Raw genomic sequence first — 22233 nt, forward strand, 5'->3', positions numbered from 1 at the left:
CAACCATAAAGGGGCTTGCACCTCCGGCAGCATCTACAAAGGCTACTTCCTCCGGCGGCAAACGGCTAAATTTCTTACTGAGCATTTGAGCTCTTTTTTCCCGACGCTCCGTATGGTGTTCGGGATGCATGTTTTTTTGGCAGCGGAGGTATCCATAGCCTGTCCCGTACAGCCATGTCTATTTCAGATTTTGTCTGAGCGCCTCCCCAAGTGTCGATGCCCAGTTTTTCTAGAATGGATCTGCCTTCGGCGGTTAGGCGGAGCCGTTCTACCTGTGAAGTGCGCACCGCTTCCGCGATTTCATCCCATGTGTTATGGATGCCCAGTTGCAGGAGGCTAGCGGTGGAAGTACAGCGTGGGAGTCCAAGGGCTCTTTTAATACTTGTGCGGATGAGGCTCTCTAATTTCTGTCGTTCTGCTGCCTTAAGGGGACGTAGAATAGCTGATTCGACTAATGATAAATGCCTGGATTACGCGCAGAAGATTTTTTTCCTTTAGTCCTCTGCCTTTACTCGAAACTCGGCGGATGAGGCTGTTTGAGATACATGCCGCTCAAGCTTCTTAATAGTTTCTCCGTTGTAGCCATTATCTTGGAGAAGGAGACCTAATATACGGATCTGCGATACCTGGGGAACTTGATGTCCTTGTACCGAAATCTATCCACTTTACGCTCTTTCCGCAGGCACCGTGGATTGTAAATTAAGAATTCTGATTTTTCCGGCGAGCATGTAAGTCCACGTTCTGCTACAAACCGCACGATCGTGTCCACCGCCTCTTGTAGCGTGTGTTCAATTACGGCATCGCTACCCCGGCTGATCCATAGTGTAATGTCGTCAGCATAAATACTAAAATTTAAATGAGGGTAACGTCGTAGTTGTTCTGGTAATTTTGCCATTGCTACGTTGAAGAGAAGAGGCGAGAGTACCGAGCTCTGAGGAGTACCCCTACTGCCCAGGGGGAGAAGTGACGATGTGCTATCGCGGAATTTAAAGCGGGCACTACGTTCACTCAAAAAGTTTTTGATATAGCTATATGTTTTTGTCCCTACATTCAATGCTGATAGGCTGTCCATGATTCCCTGGTGTGAGATATTATCAAATGCCTTCTTTAGATCGAGGCCAAGGATGGCTTTAGCATCTTTACTCTTGGACCGGATAATGTCATGTTCCAACAGGACCATGAGGTCCTGAGTCGAGAGATGAGAGCGGAAGCCTATCATTTCCCGCGGGAAAACGTCGTGTCTATCAATATATTTGGTGAGCCTGGTTAGGATAACATGCTCTAGTAGCTTTCCCAAGCATGATGTTAGGGATATTGGCCGTAAGTTGTCGATCCGAAGTGGCTTACCAGGCTTGGGTATGAGAATAATGTCAGCCGTTTTCCACTACTGAGGTATTTCCCCTTTCTCCCAGCACTCCTGCATAATGCTGAGTTAGTGCGGCTACCGATTGGTCATCTAGGTTTCGCAGCATTTTATTAGTGATACCATCTGGGCCCGGTGCCGTGTTGGTTCTAAGCCGAATAATCTCTGCTATTACTTCTGCCGTGCTAATAGGGGCATCAAGCTCATCAATGGCGTCCCCTAAGTAATCAGGAAGGGGCATCCTGCTTGTATCGCTAACACACAAGCCTTGAAACTGTCGAAAGGACTTCTCGTCATCTCATGGAAAGGAGTGTCTAATCTTCATGAGGTTAGTGCCTACTTGAGCTTTTGAGCTCTCAGGGTCCAGAAGGTGACGAAGAAGTCCCCAGGTCTTAGGCATGCTCATATTATTCTCCATGTGTTCGCATCGATCCCCCCAGTTTTGCTCGCATAGCTTGAAAGCGTAATCTTCAATGGCCTTATTATGCCGAGCTATCTTGCGCCTTAGGTTACGATTCCACCGCTGCCCCTCAAGTCTCCTTTCCATTCGTTCCTTTGCCTCCCACATGCGGAGAAGACGACTATCCACTAAATCCGGAGCGTTAGCGTCATCGAGATATTTAGTTGCTGCCTTGACGTCGGACTTTAGTTGTGCAACCCACGTGTCGAGGTCGGTTATTTTTCCTTCATTGTCGCCTGTCCTGTTGTCCCGAAATTTGTCCCATTCCACTATCGCCGGCTTTGCACGACGTTTGGGGCCGGGGCCACCCCCAAGTTTAAGCGCGATTATGTAGTGATCGCTACCGAAGTTCATGTCTGTGTTGTTCCACTGGGGACTGAGGGTGCGCCTAGATAGTGTGAGGTCGGGGGATGTATCGACGCTAACACTGTTCCCAATTCGTGTCGGACAGGTAGGATCTGTATGTATAGTGCACCCTAGGTCTCGTATATCCTCCCACAACTGCCTCCCTTTAGGGCAAGGTGTACAGTATCCCCACGCAGGGTGTCTTGCATTGAAATCTCCCATAATCACTAACTGATGTTCCCCGCTGACTTGCTCTGCTTTTCGGAGCAAAGTCCTGAATCTGGCCTTGCGCTGCCTCGGCGAGCTGTAAATATTGAGGAGGAAGATACTGGTCCTAGGACTGGTTCCCAGGATAATCTCCACAAAAACACTTTCTATCTCTGGCGATGCGAGGTCGTGTTGTACTGCTGCCATATTTCTTTTCACTAAAGTTGTCGCTGCCGCCCGCTCCCCGTTATTGCTGTGGAATGCTTGGTATCCCGAAAGTTTAGCCGGGCCCCCGGTTTCTTGAAGTGCTAATGCGAGAGGCGCATGTTCTATCGTTGCGAGGAACTGCTGCAGCACCGGCCGTTTCCTTCGGAATCCGCGACACTTCCACTGCCATATCTCATACTTAGTCTTGCGAGCCATGTTTACTCGCAAGGGTCTGTTCGATGTTCTGCTGCCAGGCGTTGATGCCTAGCAGCTCGTTCCGGAGTACTTGAGACTCCTCAGCTTGTTTTTGCACTGCCCCCACAAGCGTCTGGAGTTGGGAGGTGATTTGATTTAGGGAGGCGGCCATCGAATTACATCATTGTCGCGTCTCAAAGCATCGATAATTGTGCCATATATGCAACCCACGTGGCTACTGCTGAACCGGTTGCCATGGTAACGGCGCATGCGCAGTAGCTGCCTTTAAGGGCACCGGCGAAACGCGCACACCTAACCCACTGTAGCTTAGCTTCTAGCTATGTTAAGGTTTAGCTACAAAAAATAAAAAAAAAACCATGACGGGTTGACGAATCAACGTCAGCTGCAGTGTGACCCTGGCCAAGGGGAAGCTGTTATGCCCGGTTGTAGCATGCTGGTGGTCGAGCATTCTCCTTAAAATCAACAAAAAAAAAGTGTTTTTCCTTGAGTATTGAGCTTTTTATCGTTTAGGAAACACTTAGACAGCAGGCCTAAACACGTAACCAGCAAACGTCTAGTCGCTTTCCCGCGTCCGCAGTTACATTGAAGCCGGCTTTGTATTCATGCTTTTTTCTATAAATTTCCATCGCCGAAAAAGACTACGCGAGTCATATCGTGTAGTTCCTGAATGTGCTCTAAAGCTCTGCGCGTCACACTTTGTTTTCGCAGGCAATATTTTCTTTGAATTCAACATAGCAGTGATGGGGAAAATAACATTAGCCAATTAAGTTACTCATACGCTAGTGTCAATATTATACATCTGGTTAAATTCGCGGCTGAAGAGGCAGTGAGTTTAGAATTTTTGCCTCGTGATTACGTGGGACTCACTACCTGCGGCAGACCGTAAATGGGCGTCCTTTGAACGGACACCAAAACGCGCGCGGCGCACAACTCGCACTGATATTCCACACAGGTTCTCCCTTTATTTGCTCCGAAGCGTGAATAAACCGCATGATCGCAGGCGAGGTCAGCCCAGGACGTGCCCACGAATCCAATTGAGGTAACTGTCAACACGTGTGTACACGCCGAAAGTGAAGGGCCGGGCGCACGCGAGGCCCCAGCTGACGATGCCCAGTAGGACAGGTCGCTCTTCCACGAAACCGACCAACGGGCCCCCGCTGTCGCCCTCGCAGGCGTCCGCGCGGTATGCCTCGCCGAATCCCGCGCAGAAGGCCGTCGGCGCCACGTTCTCCACGGCCGCCTCGCAACGCTCGCGACTCTTGATGATGGGCAACGAGGCCTCCTGCAGCCGGAGAGCGGGGCCGCCCCGGGGCCCCACACGGCCCCAGCCGAAGAGAACGCCCTGAGCGAACCTCTCCAAGTAGCCCTCGGTCGGCGGCAGGCAGGCCACTGCGAGCAAGCGCCTCGGCCGTACCTGTAGCAGGGCGACGTCGTGCTCGCGCGACGGGGAGCCGCGCACGTAGCCCGGGTGCGGCAGCGCGCGCAGTACGCCGACCCGCGGCCCGCTTTGGCGCGTCGCCCCGAGCGCCAGGGCCAGGGCGCTGTCGTTGCACTCGGGTAGGCAGTGGGCGGCCGTGAGAGCCCAGCGCTGGCTGATCAGGCTGACGCCGCACACAAAGCGTCCTGCCACCAAGAGCTGTGCCACCCAGGGTGCCTCCCGCGCGCGGACGCCATCCGCAACGCGGCGGCGACGGCTCCTCGCAGTCTGGTCACCCGCAAAGCACACTCCATCCTCCTCGGCGACGAGCAGGGCCTTTTGTAGGCTGACCGTCCGATTGCCCTCGCGGACGCACACGTAGGCGCCGGGCTCCCAGAACCGGTCCGGCGCTGGCAACGGAAGCCTCCGGCCGTCGCGCAGCCAGTAGAGGCGATCGGTCGAGCCAGGTGCCGGGTCGCAGCCCTCTGTGGAAACGCCGGGTCCCACATGCGACCAAGGCAACTCCGCGGGCAACGCTGCGGCCCCCAGCAGGGAGGAGGCGAGAAGCATGGCGAGCATGACGACCGCCCGCGGGACTCGTCCGCCGCTGGTTGACCTCGATCGCGAAAGCAGCTCTGCTTCGGTCGAACACGCGTTTTTAACGACGACCTCCACCGGATGTACGCCGCGGTGTATTTTTATGCGAGCTAGGCGCCCGCAGAGTCAAGACGCAGTGGTGATGCCGACTCTGCGACGCGGTGATAAAGCAGAACCTGGACGCAGTGTGCGGTCCTCGTTGCGCTCCGGCGTGCGCGTTCGAGCGTGCTTCTGTTTTGCCGCGGCTGTTGCGAGAGGTGCGGAGCCCAGTCCGAAAGCTTGCCAACGACTGAGGTCGCATGTGGGCGAACTGAATGAAGCTGACCTAGATTTTCACAAGGCATTTACCATTTTCTGCTACAGAACTTCAGAAATAACAGCCACCAGGGAGTGCCTTACTTCGTTTGCTCTTTTTTGCTGTTGAGTCATGTGACTCGATCATTTCCTCATCCTTAATACAAGCTCATTAGACTCGGGGCTTTTATTAAGAGATGAAATGGGATCTTGTTTGCCAATCGGGGACAGAAGAGAAAAAATATAACCCCAACATGAACATTTACCAATATGCCAAACCTTTTGCACTGCCTTTTCAACAGGCTAGCCTTTCAGCATATTTTCAGCTATCTTACATAATATGCGGCTATCAATAAATACTAACATACGCGATGGTTTGCAGCTGATAACGTCAATCATGTTTTCATACTAATAACAGGATACGATTAAAAAAAGAGACAGCAGTTGGCAATGATGAGCCATGCTCTGTGTCACCGTGTATTACTCCAGTGATCAATCACAACACTAAATGAAATATGTTTTGATGACTGAATAAATGAAACAAACCTGGGGCACCAAAATTCATGAGAATTAATAATTTCATCAGATGATTAGCTTCTCAGTTAGGTAACAAGAAAAACTTCAACAATCAACAGCATTTGTCACAGCACAATTCAGTGTGGTGGTCACTGCAGACATAAGTTGTACCTGACTGTAGTCAGGACATGACACTTTCAGAGCCTTTGCAAGTACATTGATAAAATTAGGCAAACACAGACAGAAAATAATGTAGATGTCATGAATTTCTGACTTTTGACATAGATGCAATGCACAGCCTAGGGTGATTAAGAAGCAAATGTTGATGAATCTGTCAATCAGTCCTCATCTTCATCATCAGACTGCTGCCGACGGTTGCCAGCATTAAGGCGCAGGACAGCTCCAGGACTGGGGTATGGACGCATCTGGTAGAGTGGCCCACTCGCAGTTGTGTCAGCACCTGTCTTGGCTTCGTTGCTTTTCTCCAGGCCCGTGGACCACTTGCCACTGAATGCACATGCACAAAAGGCTCACTTTTGGCTACATTTATTTGCGCTCACCGATTACAAAAGAGCGCTAGAGCAAATATTGCTATTGACTGCATTAAAAAAAAAAAAAAGACCGCATGTAGAAAAGAATTGGCACAATGATATCCGAGATTTGTCCCAGATACATTCCCTTCCAACCCATGAGGGTGTGCAGCCATTTTGCCCATATCTACTCTATTGTATATGTGTTGGTTCTATTCCTACTACCTAGTTCATGTAACCAAAGATGTAAGTACATGGGGAAAAAAAAACAAAACAAAACCCTTCAATAATTGGGAAAAAATAGCTGTTTTTAAGATTTCCCGTTTCTTGCAAGGTATCCAATCATTACGAATTGTAAAATTTGGTCTAAACGAGCTGTATAGGAGTCTGCCAAGCATTTGGAACCGTCCATATGACTGCAATGCCTTTGTAGCTACCAACCACCAATGTCAGTCACATCGCTACTCTGAATAGGGAATCTAAGCTAAAGTTTGCTGGTGCAGTGGCAGCACTGTGTATTCTCCCTCGCAGAGAGGCAAAATCATAGAGAGTGATTTGCTGATGTCAAATGCGTGTCACGCATAAATTTCATTCATGCTTTGCAAAGGCATCAGCTTCTCTGTCTTTGCGGAAAGCTGGAGGTCATTACTTGTTTCCCCCCCCACCCCCGTGTGTCACAAAAGCCTGCACCGTTCATGAAGAGCCAGGAACTGATTGTGAAACTTCTGGTGCAGAAAGATCGGTACACTCAGCTGCCACAAGCCTTGCCATCCGCCTGGGATGGATCAGTGACAGTGATACACATACTGCAAGCCCCCCACAGGGCCCCTGCTTGCAAGCCTAGATAGATCAGTTGATACAAAAAGGCACACTCTCAATAAACTAGCTGCTGTGGTGCATTTGTGCCCACTTGCTGTTTTATACTTCCATTATTTAGTGCCTTTTCGTCTTCTAAGGCCACAGTGAGTGATGATAATGTAAACACCAAGGTAACAACATAGATTACTGCAGTTGGGCCCATGATGACCAAGCTGCACCAAAGAAAAATGTGGACGGTTGTTCTCATACCGAGGGACATCCGAGTATGCTGCTGGATCCATGGGATCAAGGTCATTGCTGCGCATGCGGTCACCTGGAAATATAAAGCTGACGTATATACACGTGCATGTGCAAACAAGCCACAAAAATTACTTCAAGCACTTTCTTCTGTGAGGGCTAGAAAAGTGGCTGTAACAATGCTTCCAACACTCACCACGACGGTCTGAGTGGCCATGGGAAAACCCTCTTGAGCCTGCTGATTCGCGAGAGCGCCGAGGTGGGAGTGGGACATCATCATCATCTAGCATCTCTTCTTCTGAGCCCTATTAAAAAGGTAAAGTGAATGATGCCCGTTACGAAAGCAGCTTTGAAAACACTATAAAAATAATTAAAAAACACACAAAAAATATGGCCACTAGGAATACACTATACTAGAGCAACTACAGTAAGATTTCCACATGGAATGCAAACATTTATCTTTATTTCCTGTGTCTGCTTCCAAACTCAAATCTGTTAAGAATTATTTAAGGGCTTTATCACACTTGTCCATTTTTCATACCTAAAACCTTACACAAGTGAACTCCTTGCTGTTCAGTAACTTTCCTACTTATTTCATGAGTATCACATCCTGCCGAGTGTAGGCTAACCAACATCATGACGTCAGCTTGCTTTTAGCAGCTGTGCCGCTTTACTGAACTGACTTCCCACAGTCTGATGCAACTTAAGAATGTAGCAGTGCATGCCCCACAAACGAAGCCATTCAGCCAATGCCGTTAACCGATTCTCATGATGTCACAGTGACATCATGACGTGCTTAGTGCCATGCTCAAGGTGAATAGCAAGCGCACCTATTAATGGAATTGACCGCAACATCATGACGATCGCAGTCGACACCATTAGCTGGAGGGCCTCATTTGAAGTTTATTTGCTGCTGCACCTTGAACTGCATACAATTATAGAACCATTGTAACACGTGCTTCCAAGCCTCACAGCATCAGCCAATGACAAATAACTTTGAACACCTTGGTTCTGCAGCGCTACCTCTTCTTCAGGCTATGTCTTACACCAGACCATTCCCTTCACTTCAGCTAGGGTATCATTGATGTTAACTCTCTCTGTCTCTTAAAGTAGACCTTAATTTTTCCATCAGCAGCAAATTCTAATTTCTGAGCTTTTTCATCAGCCTGCACTATGAGCCCACAAGTGAATACTGGCCATTGGCAAGGCTTTGGTCATAATTTTCAGTGTTCTTGATAACTCATTTTATTCCAATCCATTCTTACAACCCACTCTTATTCTCTCAGCAACTTACTTCTGGTAATCTAGTTCTGCTCTCATTACTTGGCACAGGCAGGTGTACCTCTTTATTATAACTTCCAGCACATTGCTATCTATAGCAGAATAATATTCTGACAAACTGTTTGAGGGGGGTATAGTAGGGTAAATGGCAACTGTTTCTTTCAGCTTTATATCTCAAACACTACTGCATATTTTGAAAAAAAAAAAAAAAAAAAAATGCTTTCAGCCCTAGGACACTGTTTACTGCAGCGTTGTTTTTGCCTTTTGTACCTGAGTGACAAAAATTGGGCAATTCAGAATTAAATGCACCATGTCTGGAGCAACCAAAATTATGCACATTAAACTTAAAATGCAAATTCTACACACTAGCAGCTTTAAAATGAACCTAAAATATACTGCTCTCAACTTGTACCATGCAGAAGAAAAAGCGATATCTGTTACCACCACCTGTAACAGAGAACTTCGAACATATTGAATTTTTTAACTAATGTTTAGGGTCAGACTATTGACAACGGATCACAATATAATAGAGAAAAATTGCAGCATAGTCGGATAAACCGTTTTTAAAAGCAGGTATGTTAAAGCTAAAACTTTTTCAAAAATGTCATTTTGAGAAAGCTGCAATGCTGTGTTTTCATATTTATGTCAACAGGCATCAGGAGAATAAAATCATTTTCTTGCTTTCTGCACATCTTTTCTATACCTTTCTTAAAGGACTACAGACACCAAATTTTGGTGGCATTTTTCTTCTTGTTAAGTCATTACTGTATATTGATCTGCAGTAGTTTCCGCTTACGACCACTAAATAATTTAAAACTGAATTTTCTTTTCTCACCAGTTTCGGTTTCGATATCCGAGAGATGGCTGTGACGTCACAATCATGTTTTGATGTGCGGCATGAAAAAATCGATATAATTATTTCTGTTCTTGAGGCAGGCTGGTGATACTGTAGTGAATTCATATGACACAGCAATGATTATATCGCTGTATTTTCATCCCTCGCGTGACCTAGATTTGACTGTGACGTCACAGCCATTGCTCGGTTGTTGAAACCGAAATCGAAACAGGTGAGAAACGAAATTCGATTATAAAACATTTAGCAGTCGTAGGCGAACATGACGTGGTGATCCGTGTACAGTAATGTCCTAGGCATCATTTCAAATGATAAAACACGAACCCTAAAATTGGGTGTCTATAGTCCTTTAAGGTTTTCCTTATTCCTTAATTGTTTCTTATTGATTTGGGAGCTGCATTGCTGTGTTTTATCAGTATGCTCCTTACCAAGCAGGTTGAGAGAAATTTTGTAACACTTGGTGTGATGCAAAATGTTTTTGAAACAGTACGTAATGCTTCCTTCCGACTACTGCAGTAAGTCGCAGCACCACAAATGGCAATTTTTACAATGCTGCCCTCAAAAATGCTTCAGGTAGCAATGGCAGTTCAGCTGTTTCATTTATTAATTGGTGTCTGCATCCCTTCATGCAAACACTTGGCAAAAAGGGCCATCAACCACCTTTCACATTTACAGCAGCAGTTGGGAAACTGCTTGCATGGTAATATGCTTCAGGATTGCACTTATAGGATAGGTTGCACCCACATCATGACGACGTTTCCCTTTCTCACTCGTACCTTCCTTCACAAAATGCTTGCTGTGCAACTTTATCTTCCCTATCCACTTCATAACAGTTCTTGCCAAGATTAAGCACAATTACATGGAGGAATAAATTAGAAATCTATGCCTACTAAAAAGAAATCAAGCAACAAAGCAACCCCAAATTGACTTTAATGTTTTAGAAAAGTGCCGCGGGAAGAAAAGTTTTGTTTCTGCTAATAAATATGCCAGAATGTCAACATTTTACAGAACACGCATTTTTCATGTGAAAGAAAAAAAAAAATATATATATATATATGAGAATATGTATGAGCATAAAAATGGATGAAAATAGCAAGCAAACAAATGCTTGCATGTGCCATATTCAAATACTAGTATGCACGGCAGCGTTTGATGCCACTTCGTAATGGCTTGGAGTGCTCTTGGGCACCCACTGCTGCATGGGTTAGTTCCGCACATTGTGCATTATTTTCTAGCATTGAAAACAAGAAATGACTTTTTTTTTGGTTGATTTAGCCTTCCACACTAACGTTGCACCATTACTTCATTGTCTGCAAGTAATTTTATAAGAGGATGCAAAGATACAACAGCTACTTACAGCACTGTCCAAGTCTTGACCATCATCAGCATCAGATATAAGCTCTGAGACGAAAAAAAAGACAACAAAAAAACAAAAACAATGTACACTCCAGCATTTAGCAGATGCAAGAGTTTTTGGAAAAAAAAAAAAAAAAAAAAAAAAAAAAAAAAAAAAAACCCAACGTACCTCGGAGCTTTTCAGCAGGCAGCGAAATCTTTGCCCTCGGGTGCCGAGGTGGCATCCATGAGACATCCTCACTGCCTTGCCTCCAGTAGTAATGCCTCCCACTGCACATGTGCAAACAGAAACAACAAGAGCTACACAATAGTAACAGACTCACAGGCCACATGTAGAGGCTTCCTAAGGGGAAGGATAAGCAGGCAGGCCGGCACCCTCCTCAGGGAGGCGACAAAACTCAAAAATAAGCAGAATGTGGTATGGGCACCTGGGCACGGAGGAGCGGAGGGAAACCTTAAAGTCGGCGCGATAGTTCGAGGTTACACAAACCGAGCAAGCGGCGACAAGGGTGAAATCAACACTACTCCTAACAGCTACGGAAAGCTCACCATGTTTTGGAAGTTAGGATGCCGTAAATACCCGCTTCCCCACAAGACACAAGACATCAGGCAACTACCTGGAGACGGCTACAAACAAACTCATACCCAAGTCGCTACATATAGAGTAAGATTTGGCCTACGCAATACACTCCAGAATGCGTATGGTGCGGAGAGATAGCTACCCTCTACGACTCCACATGGGGCTGTCGGGCGTGCCCGATAGAGCCCAAAATTAGAAACCAGTCAGTCGAGTGGGACATCATCTTCTTCTGTGGAGAAGCTTCTGTCCAGCTCCTAAACTGCAAGATCAGCTAGCGCTGGTTGAACGGGCTGAAGAGGCAGCTAGAATCAATGGGATCCTGTTCCTAGGAACACCACCTGCAGCTCAAAACTCCAACTCCTAAACCCCTTCCCATTTTGCAGAATAAAGTTTTACTACTACTACTACTACTACTACTACTACTACTACTACTACTACTACTACTACTACTACTACTACTACTACTACTACTACTACTACTACTACTACTACTACTACTACTACTACTACTACTACTACTACTACTACTACTACTACTACTACTACTACTACTACTACTACTACTACTACTACTACTACTACTACTACTACTACTACTACTACTACTACTACTACTACTACTACTACTACTACTACTACTACTACTACTACTACTACTACTACTACTACTACTACTACTACTACTACTACTACTACTACTACTACTACTACTACTACTACTACTACTACTACTACTACTACTACTACTACTACTACTACTACTACTACTACTACTACTACTACTACTACTACTACTACTACTACTACTACTACTACTACTACTACTACTACTACTACTACTACTACTACTACTACTACTACTACTACTACTACTACTACTACTACTACTACTACTACTACTACTACTACTACTACTACTACTACTACTACTACTACTACTACTACTACTACTACTACTACTACTACTACTACTACTACTACTACTACTACTACTACTACTACTACTACTACTACTACTACTACTACTACTACTACTACTACTACTACTACTACTACTACTACTACTACTACTACTACTACTACTACTACTACTACTACTACTACTACTACTACTACTACTACTACTACTACTACTACTACTACTACTACTACTACTACTACTACTACTACTACTACTACTACTACTACTACTACTACTACTACTACTACTACTACTACTACTACTACTACTACTACTACTACTACTACTACTACTACTACTACTACTACTACTACTACTACTACTACTACTACTACTACTACTACTACTACTACTACTACTACTACTACTACTACTACTACTACTACTACTACTACTACTACTACTACTACTACTACTACTACTACTACTACTACTACTACTACTACTACTACTACTACTACTACTACTACTACTACTACTACTACTACTACTACTACTACTACTACTACTACTACTACTACTACTACTACTACTACTACTACTACTACTACTACTACTACTACTACTACTACTACTACTACTACTACTACTACTACTACTACTACTACTACTACTACTACTACTACTACTACTACTACTACTACTACTACTACTACTACTACTACTACTACTACTACTACTACTACTACTACTACTACTACTACTACTACTACTACTACTACTACTACTACTACTACTACTACTACTACTACTACTACTACTACTACTACTACTACTACTACTACTACTACTACTACTACTACTACTACTACTACTACTACTACTACTACTACTACTACTACTACTACTACTACTACTACTACTACTACTACTACTACTACTACTACTACTACTACTACTACTACTACTACTACTACTACTACTACTACTACTACTACTACTACTACTACTACTACTACTACTACTACTACTACTACTACTACTACTACTACTACTACTACTACTACTACTACTACTACTACTACTACTACTACTACTACTACTACTACTACTACTACTACTACTACTACTACTACTACTACTACTACTACTACTACTACTACTACTACTACTACTACTACTACTACTACTACTACTACTACTACTACTACTACTACTACTACTACTACTACTACTACTACTACTACTACTACTACTACTACTACTACTACTACTACTACTACTACTACTACTACTACTACTACTACTACTACTACTACTACTACTACTACTACTACTACTACTACTACTACTACTACTACTACTACTACTACTACTACTACTACTACTACTACTACTACTACTACTACTACTACTACTACTACTACTACTACTACTACTACTACTACTACTACTACTACTACTACTACTACTACTACCCAAGAGCCACTCTGGAGATTTCAACTCCAGGACAGGCATGCTAGTATCTACGCACTATCCAGCTATGTCCGAGGAAATATGATGGTGAATAGTCATAGTCACCTTACTGCAGCTTATACTAGCATGCGACCAGTACATAACCTTTATTGAAAATGGCTGGCAGGTCTTATTACCATGTCTACAAATGATATGTTCCTGCATGTGACACTCACATAGCCCAAATCAGTAACTTTAAATAAAAGAGCTTCCTTTTGGCTCAGGAGGTGGAAGTGGGGAGGAGACAAAGTTCCCTTCACCTGAAATCAAGCTCATCCTTCTCTCGGCAGCTCTCTTGTTAACTGCTTGGCTTCTGCGCACAAATTTCTTTGCTTTGACCGCATGCTGCGTGGTACAAAAACCACCAAATTTTGAGACAGAAAACAAACTTTGCTTTATTTTCTTCACAGTTACCTACTCCTTCAATAAACTGAAAAATATTCGGAAATAAAAAATGTCTTGAAACATACAGGCATGTGAAGTATAAAAGGAATAACCTATATTTTGCTGAAAATCAGTTTTATTCATTATCACTGTCACTGTCCACATTCTGCTATTTCTCATTGTGGAAAAGAGCATCCTTATCAACTCAGATAAGTATCACTGTCAAATACAAATTCAAGAATTTCTTTTGCTGTCAGACCACCATATATCTCCATGGCCCCATGACTGACACAAAATGAGAACATGGACTTACTGCCTTGGGGAAAAAAAAAAAAAAAAAGCATCTCCATTTAGTGGAAAAGATATACAGAAAAGAAAAGTATAGATTTGAATCATGCTGCCATCTCTGAAAAATTGTCAAAAAAGTGCTTTCTCCAAGTTGCTGAGTGGCTGGCAGATCGCCGGCGGCTCCAATGGGCTGGAAGCCAATGGGTTAAGCAGGCCTTCCTCCCTGTACTACATGTTGCTGTATGTAAGAAAAAAAGAAATAAAGAAAAGAAATTTTTGCATGCAACTTAGCCCAGCAATGCAGAATCGATTACTAATTGAACCAAATAGGAGGCTCAATTATAGCATTGCAAAGCTAGTTAACATGCATGCTTGTCCTAATATTTAATAAAAAAACGGCTGGGAGTGAAAAGTACTAACGAGGATATCAGAAGGAAGCAGACATGAAAAGTTGTCAGTGTCTATTCTGTACATTTAGTTGTCATGTTTTCACTGCATTCAGGGTTGCCGTTGGTGGCTACTTTGCGCCAAATTGGCTACTTTATGACCCAATCTGGCGGTGAAAATTTCACTTTGGCTCCTTGGCTACGTTTTGGCTACTTTGAAGTTCTATTATTTCGCATTTACTATCCACGTTTTTGTAATTTTAGATACAATAGCAAGTAAAAAGACTACTTATTTGCAATGTTTGCTGTGGTGCTGGCCCTATGCATGCGCTGTCTGCGCGGAGGTGCAGACTCTAGGTTTTCTTGGCGCACGCCGTGGCCATGCCTGTGCAGACGATGCAGAAGATTTTACTAGTCCCAGTTTATGAGCAAAGGGCCATGAGAGAGCGCTGTTTCCAGTTCTTGAGGCAAATGGCGATGCAGCGGATTCCTAATGCCTCCTCTGCAATTCATATGCCATCAATCCTGATTGCATAAAAAGCACAAAGAGCCTTAAATGCATAATGAGCTTCCGCTGTTTTCTTTTGGATGTTCCTCCATCGAGCTAGAGTCAGAAATACAACAGCTGCAAAAAGTTAGCAGTGAACATGATTACGCATCATGTTCAACTGTATGGCACGCAGCGGCATCTGACAAGGACACTTGTGTCGCATGCCATTTCCCGCACCTGGTGCAAGGAACATTGGAAATTCTGTCCTTTCTAATGTCTAAGCCGGATGCAGAGCGCGTATTCTTTTTTGTCAACATGACAAAAACAAACATCTGTAACAAAATTGAGCTAGGGTGATTCTGCCAATCAAGTTTAGTCTACGACTTGAAGGGCAACAGCATCGACCTCTAAAGGACTATAGGCACCTAATTTTTAGGTTTGTGTGTTTTATCATTTGTAATATGCCTAGGGCATTACTGTACACTGATCACCACTTCGCAATCGCCTACGACTGCTGAATAATTTATAATCGAATTTCTTTTCTCACTTGTTTCGGTTTCGGCTTCAACAGCCGAGCGATGGCTGTGACGTCACAGTCAAGTCTAGGTAACGCGAGGGATGAAAATACAGCAATAAAATCATTGCTGTGATTTGAATTCACTACAATGATAAAGCCATCCTGCCTCAAAAACAGAAACCACTACAAGTGAAGAAAAAGCGATATTATTGCTGTTTTTTCATGCCGCTTATCAAGATGTGATTGTGACGGCACAGCCATCTCTCGGATGTCGAAACCGAAACCACTAAAAAAAGAAAATTCAATTATAAATTATGAAACTGCTTGTGGATTGATATACAGGAATGACTTACGCATCATTAACAAGAAGAAAAATGTCACCAAAATTTGGTGTCTGTAGTCCTTTTAACGTTCCTACTGAGTTGTTACGTAGAATGTGCCCAAATTACCCTGGCAAGACGACAATTTACTCTAGGTAAGCTACGTGCACTGAATAGTTAGATACTTAATTATTTATCTTCAAGAGTTGTGGCATGTTATTTTAATATTTAATGTTCATAAAAGGACTATATTCATAAGTGTGGTTCTGCTTTACTTGGCCACTAATTTAGGGCGCGCCGAGTTTAAATGGTATGGCTACTTTTAGCTTCAGTTTTGGCTCTTTTTGAAATCTGCCCAACGGCAACCCTGACTGCATTCTTCCTTATTGGGACAATTATTTGATGACAAGGCAAAATGAAGATATGATATAAAACATGACAATTCTAGAAATGCGTAAAACTGCAGATAAGTTATCTAGCTTGTAGCTGCAAAAATAGAATTTACGCATATTCCCAAGTTCAAGGCAGTACGCTTGTACGCACGTCCCAGGATCGTAGAGCTCACTCCAACCCTCCGGCAGGGGGTATTTGCGCAGCATATGCAAACGCTTGCGCTCTGTGCGTGGTGACTCCTTCAGCTTGCCAGCACCCCAGTGCTGGTGGCAGAATGCGCTGCACTCATGGTATAGGTTCCACTTGTTTGGACACCCAGGAACAGGTCCACCCACTCGCACCTCGCCACCACCCGCTGGCCGGATGATGTCGTCATAGTCCTCGGCAATGACCTCTTCCTCAGGCTGGTCAGCTATGTCGACAGACAATCCAATACAATTTCATGGTAGCATGGTAAGTGAGCAAAAAGCTGCTACAAACTAGTTAACTACAATTAGTCAATAAAGCTATTATGCCGCAAGAAATGTGTGAGAAATACATGACAATGTGCGCTGAGTGACATCAGTGTACCTAACGGCTCCTTGCAGCCTTTATAAACTGAAACATCAGCTGTCCCATAGTTTATGTCGGCAGCAAGATCTGTAGATACCATAAAAAAAGAAAACAAAAACTCGCTAAGGGATAGACATGCACAGGACGTGAAGCTCAACCATGCTCACGTGAGGCAAATTTTCCGGCTAAGATTTTAGTCAGAACATGGCAGGACCAAAAAATATTTGTTCGACAATTAAAATCGACATCAAAACAACATATAAAACAAAATGCCGAGAGAGACAAATTACGAAGCTCCAACTTCAGTTTCTGCTTCAGGCCATAAAGCTAACATTCACTCTGTTCTCGGCAGTAGCAAGGTTGGGCCTACAATTTTCAAAACTGTAGACCTACATTTAAAAACAACGGTATCAACGCGGAACTGTGGGAAAATCAGAGCTTGTTCACTGCGTCACGGAAAAAACAAAACAAAAAGAGCACATCACGACGATCTATTTCCACGTTCAGTTCAGTTCAGTCGTGTCCGACTCTTCGTGACCCTATGGACCATATCACGCCACGCTTTCCGGTCTCTCAAATGAAGATTACTGTCGGACTATCATGCTACTCAGTTTTTTATGACACATGACATGAAATACCGATTTAGTTCGTTGTGAAACTCGGAGCAGCTGAAGCGAATCGAAAATCACCGGTCGCTCACCTGCTGAAGGCTCAGCATCGGCGGCTTTCACAATCCCCCGCTTCTTCAACCTGGCTAGAAGAGCTGGTGGAAGAGGCATTGTGCAAATACCAAAACAGAGGCACAGAAACAAGCACTCTGCACTCAGCTAGAACACTATAACACTATAACTCTGCTAGCAACCGTACGATCAGCAGCACGACAATAGCACGACTCACGACACGAAACTAGAAAGCACCGCTGCCCCGCTGCCGCTACACTGGTTGTAAAGAATAGTAGCGCATTACCTTCATACAGTAGCGCATTAATTACTTTAGGCTGCTTTCTCAACTCTAGAGAAGAAGAAGCTAGATTTAATTAGCGTTCTAAACAAAACCGGCAGAACGCAAAAACAAGCAATTGGCGGTGAGATTTAAAGCAGTCAAAAGTAGCCAAAAGTAGCCAAACCAAGTTAAGCGTGTTTGAGCTCGAGTTCAGCTGCGGAAGATTTACGGGCCTGCTGTGTCGGCCTGGCATCTCCATCAGTGAGACGTCAAAAGGAGTGCTAGCCTTCCACAAAAACCAAACCGCGTGTCCATCTGGATTTTGTTGTCGTAGATATGCCGTGGCTGTGACTTGGATTCCTGTGCATAGCCTGCTCTCTCTTCCTTCTGTTCACCCTTGCTCGTCCAAAGCCGTACGAAGTGTCGATGGGAGGTGTGGCTCTGGTTCTCCAGAGCATACTTGCTGGTTCTTAACGTCGGATAATTCGCTGAGGACAGCAGTAGAAGCGAAAGCCCTCTTCGGGACGTCGTAGAGTTCGGCAACGCCCGCTTGTTGTTGGCCTTGATGTAGCCCGTTCAGCGAAAAAAAGCAGAGACCAAGCCGCCAAGGCTTGAATCAACTGCTTACTCACTTGTGCAGCGCACAGGCAAATACCCTGAAAATGTGCGACATGATCGGCACGTCGAGTCTACTACATATCGGAGACATTGTTTCCCTCTACGCCGAGGGCACCGTCTCCGGTTTCCTGTGCACGCTGGGGTGAGCTTTCGTGCCTCATATGCGGTTCCGCAACTGATAGAAGTGTTTTGATTGATTAGCAAACGCTATCCCACTTTTTTGCAGCCTCGTCGATGACCGGTGCGTCGTGCAACCGGAGGCTGGTGATCTCGCCAACCCGCCAAAAAAATTTAGAGGTTAGAGCAAAAAGATGTTTGCCATAAAACGAATATAAATCCTAAAATCTCTCGCGCAGTTTTTTAGTAAACTTGAAAGCAACATTTTTCGGTCCTTTCAGACTGCCTCTTCAAGATGTGTCCCATGAACCGGTATTCGGCCCAGAAGCAGTTCTGGAAAGCAGCCAAGCAGAGTGCTTCCAGCGCAACAGATGCCGTGCTGTTGAAAAAACTGCATGTGAGCTGTGGTTTCTTTTCTGATACTTCGTCTGTAACGATACATCCCAGATATTGGCAAAAAAAAAAAAAAAAAAAAAAAAAACACTTACTGAAGATTCTTAAAGTACATACATACCTTACATGTTGTTGATGCGAAAGCATTGAACCTCCGTTGTATCACGAATACCCATTATCTCTAAGATCCTTTATCTCAAAGGTCCGCTTTAAAATTTTCTTTCCTCCACTTTGCCTCCTCCCAGCCGTGGCAGGTGTTAGACGGTTTATATTTAATTCAGTACCAATTCACTCTAGTTAAATGATGTAATCGATTGTAGTAGGTGGCTGTTAATACTGCATTTAAGTTATGCCACAAACGCTCTTGCATTATTAAGCTGCCAGGGTTTTAGTGCAATTTAACGGAGCAAAATCATAATTTCTATTCATTTTTTCATAGTCGCCTTTCTACAAACATTTTTCCTACTTGTGGCTCGGTCTATAATTTTTGGCGAAACAAAAGGCTGCTACTACTACTACTACTACTACTACTACTACTACTACTACTACTACTACTACTACTACTACTACTACTACTACTACTACTACTGCTACCACCACCGCCACCAACACTTTCTATTTATTTGTTTCCCCTCTGATCCTGATGCATTTTTTTTTTTACTTTTTATGCACAGAACTGCATCTGTATTGTTTCTGGTGATCAGTGTGTTACATGCCATTTTGTCCTCCATTTCCTATGCTTTATGGCCCAACTCATAGATGAACCATTTTGCTCAGACTGTGTGAGTGGAGTTGTCAGGAAACAGTTATTATCCTCTTGTAAGTGATGTGCGGTTCATTATGGCTATTATGCTGCAGTTTTTTTCATCTCTACTAGTGCAGTTACAACATGAGTGCTTGCTGCTATCAATAATATTTATATAAAAAGTCACTTTAGAAATAGCAATTTGTCACAGATACCGTGGAACACAGTTGTCTTTTGCTGCCTGGTTGGATAGAAGAGAAGAATGCACAAATGCCGTTTACACGAGATGAGTGCAGCGTGGAAAATAGCCTCCTCTTTAATAGATCTCAGAAGTTCAGATAATATCAAATTATATTCTGACTATGCTTTATGTTCATTCATAGGCACAATCATTAAGTGTTAAGTGAGATGGAAAAATGAATTCAGCCAAGTTTATTTGGTGCTTGAAAACTGAGCATGGTAGTGCGTTTCTCCGCTTAGTGCCTTGATCATTATGTTGAACTGTGGTAACTCATTTGGTGTGACTGTAGCATGCTGCCGAGCTGGAGAAGAAGCAGAATGAGAGTGAAAAGCGCAAGCTGGTCGGAGAGGTGGTGCAGTATGGCGGAGTGGTGCAGCTGCTACATGTTAAGAGCAACAAGTACCTGACCGTCAACAAGCGGCTACCTGCACTGCTTGAAAAGAATGCCATGCGCGTCTCCCTGGATGCGAATGGCAATGAAGGCTCCTGGTTCTATGTTGTACCCTTCTACAAGCTGCGTTCGACCGGCGACAGTGTAAGCGATTTTAACAGTTGGCCATTCTGTGACTTGCTGCAGAAGATACGTGGGAACGGTTGGGATGTGTAGGTAGGCTATCCTGAATTGGTTAAAGTGTTCTTTCGAAAAACAGTCTACAAAGATTTCAATATTTGATATGGCATCAGTGGGGTTGAGGAAAGGGGAACAACCACTAACAATATCTGCCTCTTCATTCTTGTTTCATCCTTTCCACCTAGGAGCCATGTAGTATTATAATTAGAAAGGACTAACTCATTGTGCATTCTGCTTCCCTTGTGAACTGGAATGATGTTAAGTGATGTTCATTGCATTTTGTATGGTACTTGTATTATTCTGTTACTCCATTTTGACTACATTGGTGCTGACAACTATGTGTAGACAACTGCAAACTGCAATATTGCAAACAGTGTAGCCACACCTGTAGTCACTGCTGGACTCAGTTATTCAGCGAGAAGATAAACATAGTTAGAGTAGGCAGTGTAGTGCTTGTAACACCGGCAACAAGAAATGACACAATGCTATTTATCAGGGTTGTAAGCTTCAACAGTATAAAATAACTCAGCTGTGTAGGAGAATGAGCTGCTCTATTTCTCTGTTATGACAACTTTTTTTTGCATGCTAGTGTCGCCACATCTCACTCTATATGTAGTAGAGGGAATGAAGTAACACCATCGATTCCTGTGGTAAATTTAATTTTATTTATTTAGACATCATAAAGGGTTAGTAAGGCAATGGGGGGCATTGAACAAGAACAAGGTATTACATCAGCAAATACTATACAAGATGAGTTACGCATAGAGGATAAGCGTGTCAACTCAACTGCAAGTAAAGGATCATTGCGGCACGACTTAAATATTAATACACAAAAATAAGAATGCATAATATAATAATTGTTGTCATCTAGAGTTGACATAGCAGGAATAGAAGTAGAAATAAACAAATATTCGTCAGTGATGGCGGCATAGAGGAATATATGGGCTGCAGTAGTATTAGTTTCAGCTTGGAAGACTGGTTGTCACTATTTGGTCTTGTGGCTTATAGAACAGTGACGTTGCAGAAAGGAGGAGCTGAAGTAATGAGGGTACACAGCACAGCTTGTTGTGGTTCTGGGGTTTATCTCTGGTTTAACTTCCCTAAACATTTTCCTAGACAAAACAGATGACGATGTAATGGGTCTGCCTGTGCAGATCAGTGCAGTGCGATTGTCTGTGCCTTTGAAGAATATGGGTATGTGAATATCAAACATTTAGGTGTCCTCCTATTCGGTTTGCTCACCGAATTTAGTAGTGTATGGTGGGAAAATATTAAAAAGAAATCGAATATTATCTCATGTATTTTGATAATTTTCTAATAACAGACATAAAAGTTAAATTCGGTATGCCATAGTTTTCTTCGATGACTCTCGCAAAAACAAGGCCTCCACAATGTCGCAGAGAGTGCTGCTGTGATTGATTTGTGCATACCATGCCATGGCGTGATATTTTTATGGTGGCATTGAGAATGGCTTAACATATGGTCTTCAATACAGGACAATATGGCAGGGCTTAGCCAGGTCCAGCAAACACTGCCTTAATGCCTGCAATCAGAGGCCATGGCTCATAACTTTAACACCAGC

General features: G+C 43.8%; 3 protein-coding genes across 7 annotated transcripts in view; 1 reads left to right on the forward strand and 2 right to left on the reverse strand.

The window, feature by feature from the left end:
• Nucleotides 1-3804: 3804 nt before the first annotated feature.
• Nucleotides 3805-5411, reverse strand: LOC146207279 (serine protease 33-like). The gene has a single exon (XM_084582543.1). The coding sequence runs from the start codon at nucleotides 4792-4794 to the stop codon at nucleotides 3805-3807; it is 990 nt and encodes a 329-aa protein (XP_084438669.1). The 5' UTR covers nucleotides 4795-5411.
• Nucleotides 5412-5550: 139 nt separating this feature from the next.
• Nucleotides 5551-18074, reverse strand: PQBP1 (poly-glutamine tract binding protein 1). Its single transcript, XM_084582778.1, has 7 exons — nucleotides 17725-18074; nucleotides 16623-16884; nucleotides 10868-10968; nucleotides 10700-10743; nucleotides 7405-7513; nucleotides 7221-7284; nucleotides 5551-6129 (listed from the first exon to the last, which is right to left on the reverse strand). The coding sequence occupies exons 1-7, from the start codon at nucleotides 17801-17803 to the stop codon at nucleotides 5961-5963; spliced, it is 828 nt and encodes a 275-aa protein (XP_084438904.1). The 5' UTR covers nucleotides 17804-18074; the 3' UTR covers nucleotides 5551-5960.
• A 57-nt stretch (nucleotides 18075-18131) lies between these two features.
• The window catches only part of Itpr (Inositol 1,4,5,-trisphosphate receptor), a 127269-nt gene continuing 123167 nt past the window's right edge, over nucleotides 18132-22233 (forward strand). For 4 of the 5 annotated variants that reach the window (XM_084581338.1, XM_084581430.1, XM_084581473.1 and 1 more), the window contains exons 1-4: nucleotides 18133-18726; nucleotides 18811-18881; nucleotides 18983-19098; nucleotides 20370-20615. In XM_084581338.1, coding sequence (XP_084437464.1) covers nucleotides 18629-18726; nucleotides 18811-18881; nucleotides 18983-19098; nucleotides 20370-20615 — 531 coding nt within the window. In that variant the 5' untranslated portion in view covers nucleotides 18133-18628. Of the gene's footprint in view, nucleotides 18727-18810; nucleotides 18882-18982; nucleotides 19099-20369; nucleotides 20616-22233 lie in introns of all 5 variants that reach the window. The other variant, XM_084581514.1, reaches the window with a different exon arrangement.

Source organism: Amblyomma maculatum, chromosome 1 (genome assembly GCF_055883805.1).
Source record: "Amblyomma maculatum isolate TAMU_Amacu chromosome 1, ASM5588380v1, whole genome shotgun sequence".
Taxonomy (NCBI): Eukaryota; Metazoa; Arthropoda; class Arachnida; order Ixodida; family Ixodidae; genus Amblyomma; species Amblyomma maculatum.

Bases quoted from the DNA above. Each gene is read 5' to 3' on its own strand.
- LOC146207279 (XM_084582543.1), bottom strand. From the start codon at position 4,794: ATGCTCGCCATGCTTCTCGCCTCCTCCCTGCTGGGGGCCGCAGCGTTG.
- PQBP1 (XM_084582778.1), bottom strand. From the start codon at position 17,803: ATGCCTCTTCCACCAGCTCTTCTAGCCAGGTTGAAGAAGCGGGGGATT. The intron at 10,744-10,867 runs GTACGTTGGGTT...TTTTCGTCTCAG, and splicing joins GCCTGCTGAAAAGCTCCGAG to AGCTTATATCTGATGCTGAT. The intron at 7,514-10,699 runs GTAAGTAGCTGT...CCTTTTTAATAG, and splicing joins GTCAAGACTTGGACAGTGCT to GGCTCAGAAGAAGAGATGCT.